The sequence below is a fragment of the Pyxicephalus adspersus genome, chromosome 6, assembly GCF_032062135.1.
Source record: "Pyxicephalus adspersus chromosome 6, UCB_Pads_2.0, whole genome shotgun sequence".
NCBI classification, from domain to species: Eukaryota; Metazoa; Chordata; class Amphibia; order Anura; family Pyxicephalidae; genus Pyxicephalus; species Pyxicephalus adspersus.
The window spans coordinates 72,240,145-72,258,173 of record NC_092863.1 but is presented as its reverse complement, the minus strand read 5'-3'; the positions used below and the strand labels follow the sequence as shown (position 1 = coordinate 72,258,173).

The following is an 18,029-nucleotide window of genomic DNA, read 5'->3' as shown; positions in this document are numbered from 1 at the left end:
TATGTTGTATTCCAGTAATGAAGCTTCATTGCAATGAACCTAACATAAAATATCATGACTAAATGGTGTAAACTAACAGAAATAATAATCAAGCAACTGTACAATAGTGTCTACTTTACCCTGTCTTAAAAGTGTTCATAGACACTTATCAAACTGTTGTTTCTAGAGAAGGCTTATTTGTAGACCCTTTTCCTATGTCTTTTGGTTATACTGCACTGACTTTCATTTCCTATATCCATAAACATCATCTGTTTGTAATAGATGATGCAGAAGCATTGATAAAGCTTTCTCACCACAATCATTTCTGTTGTTCTCCAAAAGATTTAGGTGGCCAGCAACTACAAAGCCAACACAAATCATTTAGATATGGCTCAGTCTTGGAATGGGTGGCTCAATCTTCAGAAGTACTTGCAGATAAATTATACACAAATTCAGTACACACAAATTCACAGAAATACTAGTAAATCTCTACCTATACCAATAAATACTTTCAAAAGTCTATAAAAGTCTATTTATAGTATATCTAATGCCAGAACTTTTTTTATTTGTTTTTGTAATAGTTCAGGGGAGGGTTCAGACTGCCACCAGTTTTTTCCTTTTGAAGGGGAAGGGGTTGCCATCTGTGTCTAATTGGTGTGATTTTGTTTTACTTCCTGTTCTGTAGATTCAGTGGGAGGTTATCCTTTTATTGTAAGGAACATCCCCTTTTAGACAACTGTCATGGGAATAAGATTTTCTCTCCACTCCTATTCTAATCTCAACATTTTGGACAATTAAGACAATTAGGGAGGATTATTCTCATTACTGGGGACACAGACAGCAATACAAATCTGTCAGTGCTTTTATTTTACATTTACTTTAAGCCTTACACAACCCTGTTATATCAAATGATGTTCAAAATGTTTGTATCAATTGTTTTCGTAAGATCCAAGCAAATCACATTGATGGCCGTTAATGTAATTGAATATATCTAGCTGCCCCACCTATATAACATGTAGTATTCTGTTTATTAATGTATAAAATACCAGGACTGATTTATGTTTTCTTATTGTTGACAGGGTTTACTTTAGCCATCCTCTCCCAAATATTCTGCACTAGGTCCTCCATGTTTGCAGCTAAGCTCCTTACACATATGATGGTGGCCTGTTTGGGAACTCAGGTAGGAGACACTGTTGCATCTTTATGATATTCTGTTTTACTTACATTGTACTAAAATTGTAGCAATCACAAAATATATGTCTCAAGTAAACAGCAAAGTAATGGTAATGGTAACAGATGGTGTATGAATATTTTTTTAAATAATTGACATCTGAAATGCTAAAAACTCCCCTTTGCTATCCCTCCCCCTCCCTGCTCACTAAAAATACACCTAATACAGATGAAACTCATCTGAGGCCAGGCATGATGAAGTTAATGTTCAATTTGAATAGAATAATGTTTTATAGGAAAAAAAAATAAGTACTGAATTCTCTTTATGAATCACATTAAAAGTTACTGGTGCAATGTCATCTTCAACCTAAACTTTAAGCTGAACTCTATGCAAATACATTAAAATATACATATATAAAGGATGTTTTATCTGTCAAATTATTTTGATTCTGTTTATCTATTCCTGTTATTTATAGTACATATTGTAGCTTTTCCACACAGCAAGTCTTGCTTGGCTTTTTCTTTGCAGTTTCTCTTTTATTTACAGTTCCTTTGGACATCAAGTCTGTAACTGGACAGCGAAAGGCAGCAGCAGATCAATGATCTTATGATGCGCTCCTGAGCCCTTTACTCTGTGCTGTGCTTGACCCATTGTCCCTGTGTGTTATACACTACTAGGACCTGCTTTATATATTTGTTTGTACATTTCATACTGCATTCTACCCTACAAGTCAGTATGTTACATATCTGAGAAATATGGCACTATAATTTAGGTATATTTTGTGTATACAACTGAGGCTTATATTTGCAATGTATAGAGTAAGAAGGTTCAGGATTAATTCATTAATTCTCCTCCAACTGTAAATACAATCTGGTCACACCCAGCATTCGGTATGCATGGCCTACTCACCCTCCTTTGAGTTCCTAAGTGTGTCCCAGGTCTTTTTCAATCTTACAAACACCTCTTGCACAATATTTCATGGAAAGTAATAGTAATTGAGGCAAAAAGCAATATATAGAGCCTATTATTTTCAATATTTTAATAGCTAGATCAGTGTTTCTCAACCTTCCTAACATAAGGGAACCCCTTGAAATGAATTAAAGGTCCTGAGGGAAGCCCTACCATAAATACTATATTCACAGCTCCCAGTACATTAGTGTGGTGGTCAGTGAGAAGAATGCCTCTTACATTGCTGATTATTGTGAAGAATGCCACCCTGACAGAAAGCCAAAATGATTATTGATGTCAGTGGTAACCAAAAATTTCTCATTGCTGAAAGAACCCCTGGCAACCGCTGGAGGAACCCTGGCTGAGAAACACTGAGCTAGACTGTAAGGCTTTATTATAGCGTATTGTCTGTACAGGATGCCAAGTTCCCAGGCAGGGCTTCATGAAGCCTTCAGGAACTGTATACTGTATGAAGCCTGCTAGAAGGAATTTATAAATATCACAAGTCTAAGGAGAAACAGGAAACATGAGGATGATACAGGAAGGAATGCATGCGCACACTGTTAGAACATCTGACTTCTGGATGCTAAACTTGGTGGCAATCACATTGAATAGGAATACATAGGCAGAGTACAAAGATTACATCGTTTTCATTTACTGCTCATTGTTTTAAATGCTCTGCGGATGATGTGACCGGCAACAAGTAGTTAAATCTCTCAGTAGCAAAGAAATTTGATAGCTAATATAGGCCTTGGATGAAGCATATTTATTATGGTCCCATTTCTTATAAAGTGTGCCCTAAAATGTTTTTTTATGCATGTCAGTTACTTTGGAAATATATTTATTGAAATGGCCAACTCTGTCAAATTCAATGCTGATGCATTGAGAATGGTTATGTGGAAAAATGTATCGCTGCTTAAAGGATATCAAAAAGCCAAAACTTTTTCAAGGAGTAGGGAATATTCTACAGCTATAATAATACTGTACAACTGCAGACTCCCGATAAAGCAGCAGCCATGTAAGGTTCTGTGAATGGACGCACTATGCATTTATATTTATGGCAATATTACACTTTAATTATAAATACATCTTACAGTTTTCTCTTAGTCCCTCTTTAATGTCCTAAAAACATCTGTTGAGCCTGCCAGAAAAATCCATTCCATGCAGTGTCCTGTGATGGTGTGGTAACAGCAGAACTCCCATGTAGACTGTGCCTGCTTGCACTACAGTAGGAAGAATAAATGATGTAGGGCCAGGGCAGCATGGTTGGCTTAGTGGTTAGCACTCTGGCCTTTGCAGGGCTAGGTCCTGGGTTTGAACACTGCCTGCATGGAGTTTGCAGTTTCTCCCTGTGTTTGCGTGGGTTTCCTCCCCGGTACTCAGGTTTCCTCCCTCATTCCAAAAACATGCAGTTAGCATAGTGGATTTCCCCCCAAAATTGACATTAGACTTTATTATGACTATGGTAGAGACATTAGATTGTGGGCCCCTTTGAAGGACAGTTAGTGACATGACTATGGACTTTGTAAAGCGCTGCGTAATATGTTGGCTCTATATAAGTACTGTTTAATAATAATAATAGGGGTCATGGCTAGGAGCATTATCAATCAGCACCTGACCACACTTAGTCCCATCCATTGCCTTTTACATTGGCAGCACAACCTCTGTTACTGAAACCCTCCCATTGAAACATGGGAGACAAGAATTTTGCTCAGTCAGTCAGAGAACATAAATAATTTTTATCTTGATAGGCACCTATAGACAACATATATTTCCAAATCTGTTTTTATATATTACATTACTAGTAATAATAATAAATGTAGACTGCTTCTGTGTGTGGTAAGTGTTCACCATAAGTGAGATTATTCTGAAAATCAAGGTGTGTTAGTGAAGTACAGATCAGTGCTGCCTCCTGCAGTGAATTATGAAGCTGCATGTTGTTATTAGATGGTATAATCTGCTGAAGCGCCGTGAGATATTTTTTATTTGACTACATTTTCAGAATGTTCATTGATGGCCAGGTACTTGTCCTTCACAAGGCTGCCAAGTTACTTCTTGGAGAAACTGTCAACAAAGCCTTTTTCCTTGTTCACATCACTCCTCTGCATAGCTGGGTATGTCTATCTCTGGCATTCCCAGGATGTTATGTGAGCTCTGAGGTCAATGTAAAAAGTCTTGCAGCTTAGTGAATTCCACACCATAACTCATCCAACAGCTGAATGCCTCATCAGATTGTCTTTAATACAATCTGCCATTTTTTTCTTTACTTTAAAGTTTTAACCTGTTTAATGTACAAATTATTATTAACTTAAATTGATATAGTGCCAAAATATTATACAGAGCTCCCTAGTCAGGTCACTAGCTGTCCCTTAAAGGTGCTCACAATCTAATGTCCCTGCCATAGTCATACTGTATGTTATTAACACAGTCTAAGGTCAACTTGGTGGGAGCTAAATTAACCTAATTGCATTTGTTTGGGAATGTGAAAGGAAAATGAAGTTCCCAGAAGAAACCCACACAAACACAAGGAGAACATACATACTTCTTAGTCACTGTGACCTAGATGGAATAAAATCTCACTAGTAATGTTGCCTGTGATACAATACTAAAGTTTATTCATCTTATATTTTGCATTTGTTGGTTCTCTTCCTCCCCCCATTCACATGCTAGTGACATTTTTTAAATAAAACCATTCTTTTTGTATTACATAGCTTACAATTGACCCAACAGGATCACTTTGTTTTTGTGCTTCTATGTTCAATGCACGGCTTCTGAGGTGGACTACCGGAGTGCTTCACATAGCTTTCTGTAAATAACACAGCACACTGCCATGGGCAGATTGCCCTAGTTTCCTAGCATATGTGATTCTGAACCTCACTGAACTTCCTAGTACTCAAATCCAAAAAAACTGGCTAGTTGTACATGAACTAGTTGTCTGCAATATTGCAAACTGTTGGCACTTTTGTCAATAGTTTACTGTCCATTCCAGAAGTTTCATAGAAGTGTTATTAAACATTGAGCTTTCAATATGCAGTTTGTCTCAAATCCCCTAATACACTGTAACTCCTGTAATATAAAGTATTTTTATAGTCACTTCCCATCAGTATTATGTTGATACCTATCAAGAGTATTAATAATAGGATCTAGATAAAACCTATTAAAATGGGAACCCAAATTGAAATGTAAATGTATGAATAGTCAAATGGTGCAAAGTCTGCCTAAGCTAATACAGTTAATAATTTCAGCAAGCAAAACAGATTTAAGGCAACCTATATCTGTATAATATGTATGAAATACAAAAACAGGACGTGGATATTTCTGCACAATTCTGAAGCACAATTTTCAAAGTTTTGGATAGTGTAGAGTTAGAAGACAGACAGATTTTTTTTTTAATGTTGTTCATGACTGGAGAAATGCACCCTCCCTAACTGCATGGTGACCATTATTACCAGATGATATAGGTGAGGGGAAAATCCTTCAGAGGGGACAACTCTCTGGGATAAAAATTTTGTTTAATTTGGAGAGATTTGTTTTCAAATTTACTGTTGCATCTTTAGGATAGAAAGTTAAAGGAGATCTTCCTAGTGGGGAGCAACCAGTTAAAAAAACTTTTCTGGGGTTATATCTTTTTCCTGTTCAATACAAAACAAAGCTAGATATACACTTGAATTGCATGTGTAGAAAATACTTTCCACACTTAGAAAATGAATAACTGTCTTCTCTCCCTAGCATAAAATCTACTGTTCAAACAGAGAATACATTTTTATGATTTGATCATTGACAAGAATACTACTGCCAACTCTTTTAAAAGCAGCTTCCCAGTCTTTTTCTGGCCTTAATACCCTACATGCCCCCGTTATACTATGCATCTTTGATAGTGAAAGGCTAACAGAATGTGATAAAAAGTGAGACAAACATCTCCTGCTATAATGAAAACTCATTGGAATCTTCCTAAAGTATTTTTGACTTAACACGGTCAAGTTGTATGTTTTAAATGATTGTTTGTGCATATAGCTGCAATATAATATGACAAAAATGGTTCCAATGCTTCTGCACAGTATATGACTCATGGTAGTTTCTGGTGGAGTAAATTTAATGGTGATCAGTTAGGAACAGGATGGGTAAATATATTTATTACCCTGATGATGTCACTGCCCTAAATTTTGCCCTAAACCTTAAAATGTTGGTTTTATGCTGGGCAATAAGGGTTTAACTGTTTTTATTGGCATCCTGACTGCAGTGCTTTATCTTTTCCTGCTGTACTTGTGTCGGGCATCACAAACTCTTCAGGGTCTGGAACCTCTTCTACTTGAAATTCCACTTGTGTATTCATGAGAGGTACCATTGGCATTACCAGCATCTGAGTTCCTTGGCTGTAAGGGGATAACAGTGAGCCCAGAACCAGGGCCATGGGAACAAGCTGACGTTGCAATGACATGGTGGCAGCTGCAACAGGGGCAAAGTCTATAGCTGTTCTAGCATCTGCAGGGTCAGTTTCTTCGTCTGAAAAATGCATGTAGAAATCTCTTCGCTCCATGTGTCTATGCTCACCATTTTTGTTTCATATGAGATTATAAGCAACTGGGGGCTGAGTAACTCTCGATTTTCAAAACGATTGGCAGAATGGGTGGAAGACACACGAGTAGAAGTGCATACAGTTTGGGAGCGCAGGCTAATTCCGGAAACACTGTAGAGGATACAAAACTGGAAACAGCTACATGTAAAAAAAAAAGAATTTAAAAGCTTTGCTTTGTTATAATTGTTTTTATGTATGGAAAGAGATCAAAAGGATAAAAAGATTTGGGAAATGTCTAAAAATGACATTATCCTTTATTGTCTGTTCTGCTGGCATCAGTAGGAATCTACAGAAACATATTCTGGGAGAAAGCTGTTGTTTGACGTCACTAGTTCCCAGAAGGCACCTTTTTGTTTCCTTACTGCTCAGCCATGTATTAACTCGTGATACAAATCTTTATTAATAGCCTTACAGTATTCTATGCAGTTTCTAAAAAGACTGAGAAAACAAGAGCTGGCTGCCACACAGTCAGGGGAAGTTAAATGTAAACAGTGTTGTGAGAAACTAGTAGAAGGGGAAACAATCCAGCCCTGCAATCCATCAGTTTTATCAGATAGCCACCCCTTTCAGTTTACATGTAGCTGCCAAGTTCCAATCAGAACACTGTGCATCTCCTCAGGGGCTCCTTATTCACTTTATCCATTACGTCAACAACACCCTCTAATGGCTAAGATCATGTTTGTCCAAGTTCCTTTTGTAATAGGCATTGCGGTGCATTATATAACTATTGTTTTTAGGACAGGAAATGTGTTTAATAAGTTTATATTTATATAGTTTAAAAAGGTCATGGATTGAGTAGAGCATTGCTAACAATACATGGAAATATAGAATGTTATCATATGATTTCCTTTGACGTGTGTTGTCATTGGCCACCTTAATGCCTAAACTCTAGGGCATAAAGATTATTGTAGTATTCTTCTTTCTGGACATTAATTTTATGAATAGCTTTATATTGGATTTATTTATCTTGTCATACTTCCAAAATGTCAGATACAGAATAGGCAATTATTTTACAGTACACACCAATCATAATTGAAAATAAACCTTGTGCCTACTTCACCTTGATATCCAGGCATTGCTATACAGCAGCAATCTACCTCATTTCATTGTGATTGTAAACCAGCGATGGTGTAATACACTCCTCGCTACCTCTCTTTTGATAAGATTTAAATGTGTCCTGCAGGTTAAATGTGATTAGTCAAGAAATTGCACAGCATAGCGTTATGGTCACTTACTGCTAACTTCCATCTTCCAATAATCCTAAATAAAGATGTGTGTGCTTTTTCTGCAAATGATTATGTAGGGCAAGGGTAAAGGTATTTTTTAGGTGAACCTGCTGTGTTTACCGTATAACAGCAGCTCAGCAAATGCTTTCACTTGTCCTGAATTGTCTGAAATTTCTCTTTAAAGCATATCTAAACACAAAATCAAAATGATATACATATTGCAGCTTACAGTTTCAGATGTAGTGGCTGAATTTGTTTTCTATAGGTGTTTTCCTTTTTTTTCCCCAGCAAGTCTGCCAGTAGCATAACACACCCGTTTTTGGTAGGTCATAAAAAATATATAAAAATGTTAAACTGAAAAGCTAAACTGAAAAAAACTTTTTCACAGCAATACTGAATATCCTTTTTTAAACATTTTACAGATAGCTGCATATAATTTACCAGATTTTTAAAGTTTACATAAACTTTAACTGTACAAAACTGGTGGTGGTCTGATAGTTCTATTGTGATCATGGATTGGAATTCGTAACTTAAGCTCAGAGTAAAATTGCCCCTGCTTAGAATCTTTCAATGACAGGCTGCCATATTTGCATACCTGTCTCCGACCCAACTTATAAAAAAGGCTGTGTATCCAACATCAGGAATGATGGTAGTGCAGTAATTTATTATGGAAAAAGATGGTGTACGGCTAGCCAAGGTGCCATTTTCTGCTAGTAAAAGACAGGAGCTAATCCAGGAACAAAAAGAAGGGGAAGGGGGAATATGTACTTGCTGCTAATTACCTAAAAAAGTAGGGGGAGGAGTAAAGCACTTTTAGGAAAAGTAGTGATAAGGAGTAACTGCGCCACCACCAACAACCACCCAAGCACCACTACCACAGCCACCAACAGAACAATTGAAGGTGAACTGATTATAAACATAGGTCCTGATGGATTAAATCTCTCCGACGCTGAAGAGGATACACTTTCACTGAAGCTGGGTGATCCAGCAAACCTGTAATGGATTTCTTAAAAGTCATTTGCTATTTGTTAGCAAATGTTTTCAATCCTGGACCAGATCCATTCCAGGTTTGCTGGATCACCCAGCTTCACTGATGAAAGTGTATTCTCTCCATCTTTGGGGAGCTTTAATAAATCAGGGCCATAGATTCAGACTGTCCCTGTGCTGTCCAAAGTTCCCAAAATTGACAAAAGAAACAATGCACATCCATACAGCAAAGCAATGTATTTTAAAAATGTTCTCTTCACTTTAAAAACCTGCTCTGTGTACTGCACAGGCAAAGAGAACGCTGTTGGGCTTCGGGCCTAAACAAAGTAGCTTGTTTTTAGACAGCTCAGTGTAACAGAGGGCAGTTGGGGTTATTTACTATAAATATGCCCCCTACAATTATTGGAATAAGTGCATTTTAAACGATTGAACTGATTGGCGCCTTAAGACTATGCCACAGAGAAAAATGTATAGGTTAGGCCTGTCTTTACATTTTCTGTTCTATCTATCACTTTATTGGTTCAAGAACTGTCACAATATTTCTTGTTGCCTGATATATCTGCCACAGAAAAGTTTACCAGACATCATCTAAATATATTCCTGATAATAATCTTATATTTTGTCAAGTTTTATTATGAATGGTACATCAGGTGCTGATAACAGCTTCAATATTTTAGCTGCAAGCACTTGTCATTATGTGGTTGGGGCGACCTGTTCCTTACCATAAAAGATCTTATTCAGTAATGCTATAAACAGGAAGATGATCATGAAATGCAGAAAATGTTTGAATTTTCCATTTACTGATGAATGCTGTGGTGTGTACAAACTCATGCAAAGGAACTTCTTCTACACTTATACATTTGCTGATATTACTCCAAATGGCATATAACTGACATGTCTGACTTGATGTTACTTATTTAGAAATGTTTTACAAATCCTAATTTTAGTAGAAACATTCTCCTATTACTGGTATCAGACAAGTGTTGTACATTCTGTTAGCCATCAATTGTAAGTAATAACATTTTATTATTTTGTGTTGAAATGAAAACAGGGTTTTTTTTTTATTTTCTGTTATTGTCAGGACTGCAAAAAGACAAATATTCAGGTGAATGATAAATATTGTATATTTTGTTTTTAGCCTACAGGTGGAGTGCTCCATCCTTTTTATATACTTTACGGGCTCTCCTTTGTTTCTTTCTTTAAAATTCAGCATAAATAAAATGTGTTCACAGAGTTCAGTAGCTGAAACTAAAATTTCCTCTCAATGTACTGACTTTTCCTTTACCAGCCAGCTTCTTTTGAGGGTTCAGTTAGACGTTGGGAGCCAAAAGATAGACAGCTACTACGGAGCTGTCTGTTTAGCTACCATATAATGCTCTATAAACCACGAATTTCATGTCTATTTACAAAACAAAACAATATATTAAGTTAACTAGAAATCATTATAGTTCCATTTTAGGCACAATTTTAACTCACCTTTTCTTTTTGTGTGTGTGTGTTTTCTGTGGTATAATCTAATTTAAAGCTCCCTTTTAGAAATTTAAAAAGTGCATTCACTTAAAAAAAACATCGCCATGAACCTCTGTGATAACTCTCACCATGGTAGAACTTTACAATGTTAATAATACAGGTAGTCCCCGGGTTACATACAAGATAGGGACTGGGTTTGTTCCTAAATTTAATACATTATTTTAATAAATGCAATTAGGACAGATGTTTGTCTCAACATATTATAAGGCAGCAAGGTGTCAGTTACTGTATAAAATCCTCACTGTGAGCAAATCACAAACAAAAAAAACAAACATTTTTATGGAGCCTGGAGCAAGCTGTGTTTTGATATGCAAAAAGAAACAACTGTAGAGTTTGTCTTAGTCATTAAAGAGTTACAAGAAGTCGGTCATATGTGTTTAGCAAGGAAGCCCGTTCGTATCTAGGAGTCATCCTTACGTCAGATGTCCTTAACTCGGGGACTACTTGTAGTAATCGTTTGCTGTATGTGATAACTCATACTGGATACAGTGACCTCCTTGAAACATAGGCGCAGTATATATATATATATATATATATATATATATATATTCTACATAGTACAAACACCATGCTCCCGGTGCATGGGGATATCAGAATACATATGGTTGGATTTTTTTTATCTTGAATACATCAATGTAAAATCGATATGAAGTAATTTATGTTGTCAGATATTCTAGAATTATTATATGATTAAAAGAAACCCGTGGAAAAGACAAAACTTTGAAAAGGGAAAAATCTCTTTTTTGACAATTGTCACTGTAAAGGATCTATTCATTGGAAGATTATCACTAATTTGCTGTTTTGGTGATTATTTTGGAGAATTTTGGATTTCTTATCAATTCCAGTCTCTTTTACAAGACTTACTAAGAATAATAGAAAGGCTAAATTTTCTCAGCTGGGGCACAGGCAGCAAAATAAACTTAATAAATATTACCCCGCTCTACCATCCAAATATCATATTTTATTTTATTTGGTTCTACTCCTATATTTGCGCTGAATTGGTGTTTATAATGGGAATTTACACCTGTGGGCATCAGCTGCACTCAATTGCTGGTTTCTGTATAGGTGCATTATCATTAACAACTCATTTACCTTTCAAAGTCATTGCTGACTGTGCAGAGCTGATGGGAATATTGGCTGTCTGTACAAGCTGTGATGTGATTTCTTCATGTTCTCTACTATGAGTAAGTGTCAGTTATCTGGTTCTTTCTGACTTCTGTGCTGAGTCTTAAAGTATGAATGTCTAATTATATGCAGAGTGTATATATAACCAGTCATTGGTCACATCCAAGTGTGCTGACCTATGAATTGACCTTATCCTTGTCCTTGTGCAGATAAGTCACTTGTTTGTTAAAGATTGTGCTCATTTCCTGAATACTGAAATATTGGGAGAGCCAATCAATAATCAAAGTAACAGAGAAGCACATTGTGTGATGGTAGCAAGCAAACTAATATATATATATATATATATATATATATATATATATATATATATATATATATATATATATATATATATATATATATATATATATATATATATATATATATATTTATATATATATATATATATATATATATATATATATATATATATATATTGTACTCCTTTAAAAAAAGATGAATATGAAGATATTTACATTTTCTGGGCTTTAAAGCCCAAGTCAGGACATGGATCACCTACTAAACTAAAACCCATACCCACTTTAGCTAATCACCCTAGTCATAAAAAAATGTAAAAAATCTAAATTACACAAACACTTAAATCCCCATTCATGTGGTGTGCCAAGTCCTAAATTTTCTCTCTTCTCAACTGAAGTGGGGAACTTCTTATTTAGGTATTTAGGTGCCCATGTCTTTGGTACCAAAGACTCAAACAGTGGTAACAGTGGTTTCTCCTGGAAGGAGTGCCAATCAGGACATATGACAGTATATGTGTAACAAAAAGCTTAGGAAGTTTAGGAGTTTTTTATTTTAAAAAAATTGTGAATGTGTGATAGTGGGGTGGATGGAAGTGGTGATAATAAAAAGTATAATTTTAGCTTGTAGTCTAAGGCTGTGAGCACCTTTTTTTGCTCAAGCCTTTTACCATTGCTGGTATTTGTCTTCCTTGTTCTTCTTTGAAAAGGATGGTATTTAGCATTGTGACTCAAGATACAGCATAATCTAAATCCTATATTTTACTGACTCGTTTTAACCAGTTTCCCCAATATAGTCATTCTGGTGACTCATAACAAGAATCAAATATTATTTTGATGGATTTAGTACAAAGCTTTTTCTTGTTCTTGTCATCATTTAAACATAATTAGACCACAACCTGTCACAATGTAACCTTAGTTAAAGTAATTGCTGTCAGCCTTCCTTGCAGGTATTTAAGTTAACAATATATCTGGAAAAATAATCCATAAAGCACAATTACTGCATACCTCCCAACAGTGGTTTTACAGATGATTGCTTAATATACTTCTGGGCAATGAGTGATTTCATTATGCATTTAAAGGGTCAACTAGAAGTAACAGTTTACTTTATGAGTGGTGGCTAATAGTCTAAGGGTGTTCTTGGATACTCCAAAAATACTGTCTGTCCGCCTTATACTGTCTGTCCGCCTTAACAAGTTTTGGTTGTTCCACCCCCTTGTTCTTGTATGTTCTGGTGCCTACTGTTACATTTTTCATGCTAAAAGTATGTAAATAATACAGATGGATATAGTAGGATCCTTTCTTAATATCCACAGTAGGTGTGCTAAGCCAAATAATCAATATGATATTTTACAAACAGCATTCAATGTACAATGCTGCATAATATGCATCCTGGAAATATATAAACACTGCTAGGTGGTTTATCCCCAAAAATGCAATTATCTTAGGTTTGTCCTTTAAGTAATAATTGGATTCTAGGCTCATAATAGTTGGATATATATAGTGGGACATATATATTTACCCTGTGTTATGCACCCTGGCCAAAACTCTTGGTCTACTTACCTAAGCTCCAGAAACCGGTCTCCCCTGTATATACTATGCTATCTTACCGCATAGACTGCAAACGTTCCTTCTGTGGTATAATTTTTGCTTGTACGGAGGTGTGTCATCTGTAGTATCTATTGCATCTATTTCACTGTGATAATTATTAAGTTGGTGCTTTTGTGAATAAAAGAAATTAATAATAATATTAGTAAGCAGAGTTGCCATTTAAGTATGTAGTGATGTGACTGTCTGACATCATTTCCAGTAGCATGGGTAGGTAATAAAATGAAATTGGGAGAATTCAGGTTCTTCATTGCAGGAGGGACAGACCATGCTTTTTCTGCAATAAAGTAAATGTACCTGTCTGTTTGCAATTATTTTCAGCCATCCTGATTGCTCAAGCTAGAGTGACATAACTTCTGCATATGTCCATAGGACCTGTACATCATACACTGGGCTGCACCTAACAGGTCCATTTGCAATACTGTACCTATCTGCATGCATTTTTTTAAGTTTTAGTTCTGCTTTAATTAGAACAGGTCATGGTATTCTGAATTTGAAGGACTATGTATTTTTACTTCTGGTCTGCAGGTAGCTCACTGTTGACACAGCCTACTTACCTACTAAATTTAAAAATAGTGTGCACAGGGATTCAAAGTCTGCAACATGATCTATTTTGGGATCCATGTTTTTCAGCATAGTCTATAGAAGGATTCATGGTCTGCAGCATAGTCTGTGTACCATGGCCTGCAGCATAGTCTGTAGAAGGATTCATGGCCTGCAGCATAGTCTGTATAAGGACCCATGGTCTGCAGCATAGTCTGTAAAGGGATCCATGGCCCACAGCCTAGTCAGAGCTTCTTATAATAATAATAAGTCTTCAATAATGTCAGCAGACAGATCCATTGTCTGAAATGCAGGCCTTTGTTTTTCCGTGGAAATAGGTACTAAGCCTGCCATTTATGTATACAAAGTGCTGGTACGCCACAACAAAACTTCAAGGCCAGGTCTTTTTGTGTTTCCATGGAGATTGATTTGTTGTTAAATGTGCATTGTTCATGTAATTTTATTGTGTTGTGAGTACCTAAACTTTCTACTTTATTTCCACAAAGTAAGTTATACAATGTATAGACAGTGGACCCTTCAGTACCCATGTTTGATTTTGCTATTGTCTGTCTTTCCTTCATTTCAGGGTTAACGTCGTTTTGAAGCTTGAACATATTTTTATTCCAAGTTCATGTCAATTAGGTTTAGGACAATTATTCAGTAATGCCTTAATATTTGATAAAAGAGCTGACAAAAAAAAGAAAATATTTCTAAAGGTTTGCCCTAACATGTATTGTGCCTAGAAATAGGCCAATTCAAACACAGTGGGTATTGAAAACAATCACCCCTTCAAAATATTCACATTTTTTTCATTTTTCCAGCTGTATTTACCCAATGCAAATTAAACCATTAAGTGAAAGATATAGCAGCAACTGTTTGGAAAAAAGTAGGAAAACAGAATAATTTAGATAAAAAAAGGATTACCCACCTGTGTCACTAAATTGAAACTATATTTTGCTTTATTTTAAGCCCTTAGTCTGTTGGGATACTTCTCTAATATTAATAATTTATATTTATATAGTGCTGACATATTACTTAGCTCTTAACAAAATCCATAGTCATGTCACTAACTGTCCCTCAAAGTGGCTCACAATCTAATGTCAATACCATAGTCATATGTTTTTAATACACTTTATGGTCAATTTTAGGGGAATCCATTTACATGGATAAATCCATTTGAATGGAAACCCATTCACATCTAGACTGCGATATTTGCCCACTCTTCTTTGCAAAACTGCACAGTCAGATCAGATGGTGGCTGTTGGTACACTGCAATCCTAAAGTCATTGCACAGATTTTCAGTAGGGTTTAAGTCTGTGCTCTTCACCCTTTTCTTCTTCAGGCACCATGCTGTTGTTTTGCTGTTTTTCTTTGGGTCATTGTCATGTTGGAAGCTAAACCTTCTTCCCTATTACAACTTTCTAGCCAAGAGCAGCAGGTTTCCCACAAAAATTTGATGGTGTTTTGCCTCATCCAGTTTTCAGTCTATCCTGACAATGACTCTTACTCTGCTGCAGAGAAACAGTTTTATAGTAGGTATGATGTTTCTTGGACATTTTGGCTTTTCGCTAGATGTTCTATTTGGAGTTGAGGCCAAATAGTTGGATTTTGTGTGACCTTCACTTTTCTACAAAGCAAAAAGTGGTTCACTTGGATGTTACAAGATGCATTATTAGTGTAGATATAATTAGAGTAAATACAGCTAGAAAAATGATTTTTTTGCGTATGTCTTCAATTCAGACTGCAAAGTAACAAAATGTAAATATTTTAAAGGATGTGTTCTCTCTTTTTTTTTTACTCACTGAAGCTTATGAGGGCTACTAACAGTGATCCATAAAAGTTTTTAAAAGCAGATCATTATTTTAAGAAATAGTATTACTCACACTTTATTATACTACTGTTTTACTAAAGCCAGGGAAAATTTCTTTAGTTAATGAACAAAAACAAAGGAAAAAAAAAAAGAATTAGTATAATTACAATAAAATATAGAGTAACTATTTAACAAATCAAAACCATAGCCGGACATCTAAACTACCATGTCTTGTAATAGCTTTAGTTAAAGAACAAACCAGCCAGTTGGCATTTTTTGCGGTTGATTAGAAAAATAAAGTTGCTGCTCAAGGAGATAACAAGAACCTGTCAATGACAAGCAAAAATGAACCAAAGCTCAGTATTTTTCAGTTGTGTCTATGTTGTTAAAGATTCTTTTGGCTTTAATTTTGAATAGCCTAAAGAATTTGAGAACACTAAGCACTAAAACCTTCCATTAAAACAAAAGGTCCACTTAAGCTGGCTAATCCTTTCCTCAGATCATCCACTAAATGTAGATAAAAATGTACTTGAAAGGATAACATTAGAATTTTACTTGCCTTTCACCTGTCTTTTTCCTAGGCATGGTTTATGTGAACACCTACTGGGTAGACTCCTGTGGATCACTGATCTGGCGAAACGGAACAGAGCAGTTTGCAGGTTAAAATGTATCAATACCCAACACTTTTTTAGTTTAGTTTAGCTAGGATAGGGTGGGGAACTGTCAGGTTTTAACCGATCTTTATATTTGTGGATTGTGGAGGAAACTGACGCATGAAAAGGAAGCACAACAGAGGGAGAGCATACATACTCCCAAGCAGAAATCTATCTGGAGCCCTAGTGCTAGCCACTTTCAGGGACAATTGCCTATAATATGCTAGTGGTTTTTGACTAGGAGGAGACAGGAATACTCAAAGGAAACACAAAAAACCAAATATAACACTCATGCAGATTCTTGGTGGGATCTGAATCTGGAACTTTATATCTGCATGTTACTGGTGCTAATCACCGCAGCCCAATGTTGTTTAATCCCTCTGCTGGCATTCATTCTATTCAGTGAGTAAGTTCAAATTGACATAGCCTTATTTACTTTTATTGTTCAGTCCTCTTGAAATATAAACATTGGGGCTTCCTGGCAGCACCCAGGATCCTACCAGTTCTTTTCTAATGTCTCTTATCAAGGATCAAAGTGCTCAACACTAGAGAAAAACATCCGGTTGTCCTTAAATGCACATGCACACATACTCAGCCAGCGGGAAATGATAACAGGTACTTAGGCAAAGACACTGTTTGGTTGGAGTTACTTATAATAGATGTACATAATGGCTACTTAAAGTACTGTGATAAGATGATATAATTCATTATTTCCTTGTTTGCTTTACTTTTTTTGACAGTGCAGTAAAATTTACATTGGTTGTTTTCCTCAGTATGTGAAAGCACGCTAAAATAAACAGTAAAAACTGTTTTGATGTAAGGTTTTATTTTTTCCTCTTTTGTTTATCTGCACAATGAACAATTCTCAAAACAATCATGCTCATTAGTGTAAATTTTATATTACCTTTGAGCTGAACTTTACTAATTTAAAAACCAATTGTGTAGCTGTGCTCGGCTGTAGTTGAATAGCTGTCTGACCTTTCCTGCCTTTTAGTTTCCTGCAGATTGCTCAGACAATTGCTCATCACGTAATTCCTGTATATCACTTTTACTAATAAGGCCCCCCCCCCGCCCCCCCTTATGTACACACGTTTCACTGTAATGCAAGGGTGATTGTAATGTAATGGCACCTATTGTTGCTACTTTGAGTGACAAATGGTCACATCTTATTTGCCCTCCCACCAATGAATTCCATGGCACATGAGCACAAGAGCACATGATTTGCAATACAGTCGGCAAGCGGTTTTAACACATGAAACAGGTATTCTCTCCACCACTTAGCATCTGCATGCAGATTTTATTCACTTGCAAATCTGACTGCTATAATTATTTGCTTTGTTCAGTTTTTTAGTTTAATTTTTTTTTTAATAACCCAACACACATAGATGTCTGGCCATTTTGCACAGATGTGAACATGTGTGTTTTGGTGCACTGAATTTAAAAAGAAAAAAAAGGGTCTAGATGATTTCAAACCTACATTGTGCTGCTTTGATAGCTCATTAAGAATAATAATTACCTGTGTATTGCATTGTAACAGTGTACACCTGGCCTAAAACATTGAGATTAATTGACTCACACAA

The 18,029-nt window shown here is 35.9% G+C and overlaps 1 protein-coding gene across 1 annotated transcript in view; it reads left to right on the top strand.

The window, feature by feature from the left end:
* The window catches only part of ADGRV1 (adhesion G protein-coupled receptor V1), a 214,350-nt gene that overhangs the window by 125,594 nt on the left and 70,727 nt on the right, over positions 1-18,029 (top strand). Inside the window, exon 59 of the mRNA XM_072413958.1 lies at positions 1,059-1,159. Within this exon, the coding sequence (XP_072270059.1) occupies positions 1,059-1,159 (101 nt within the window). The remainder of the gene's footprint in view (positions 1-1,058; positions 1,160-18,029) is intronic.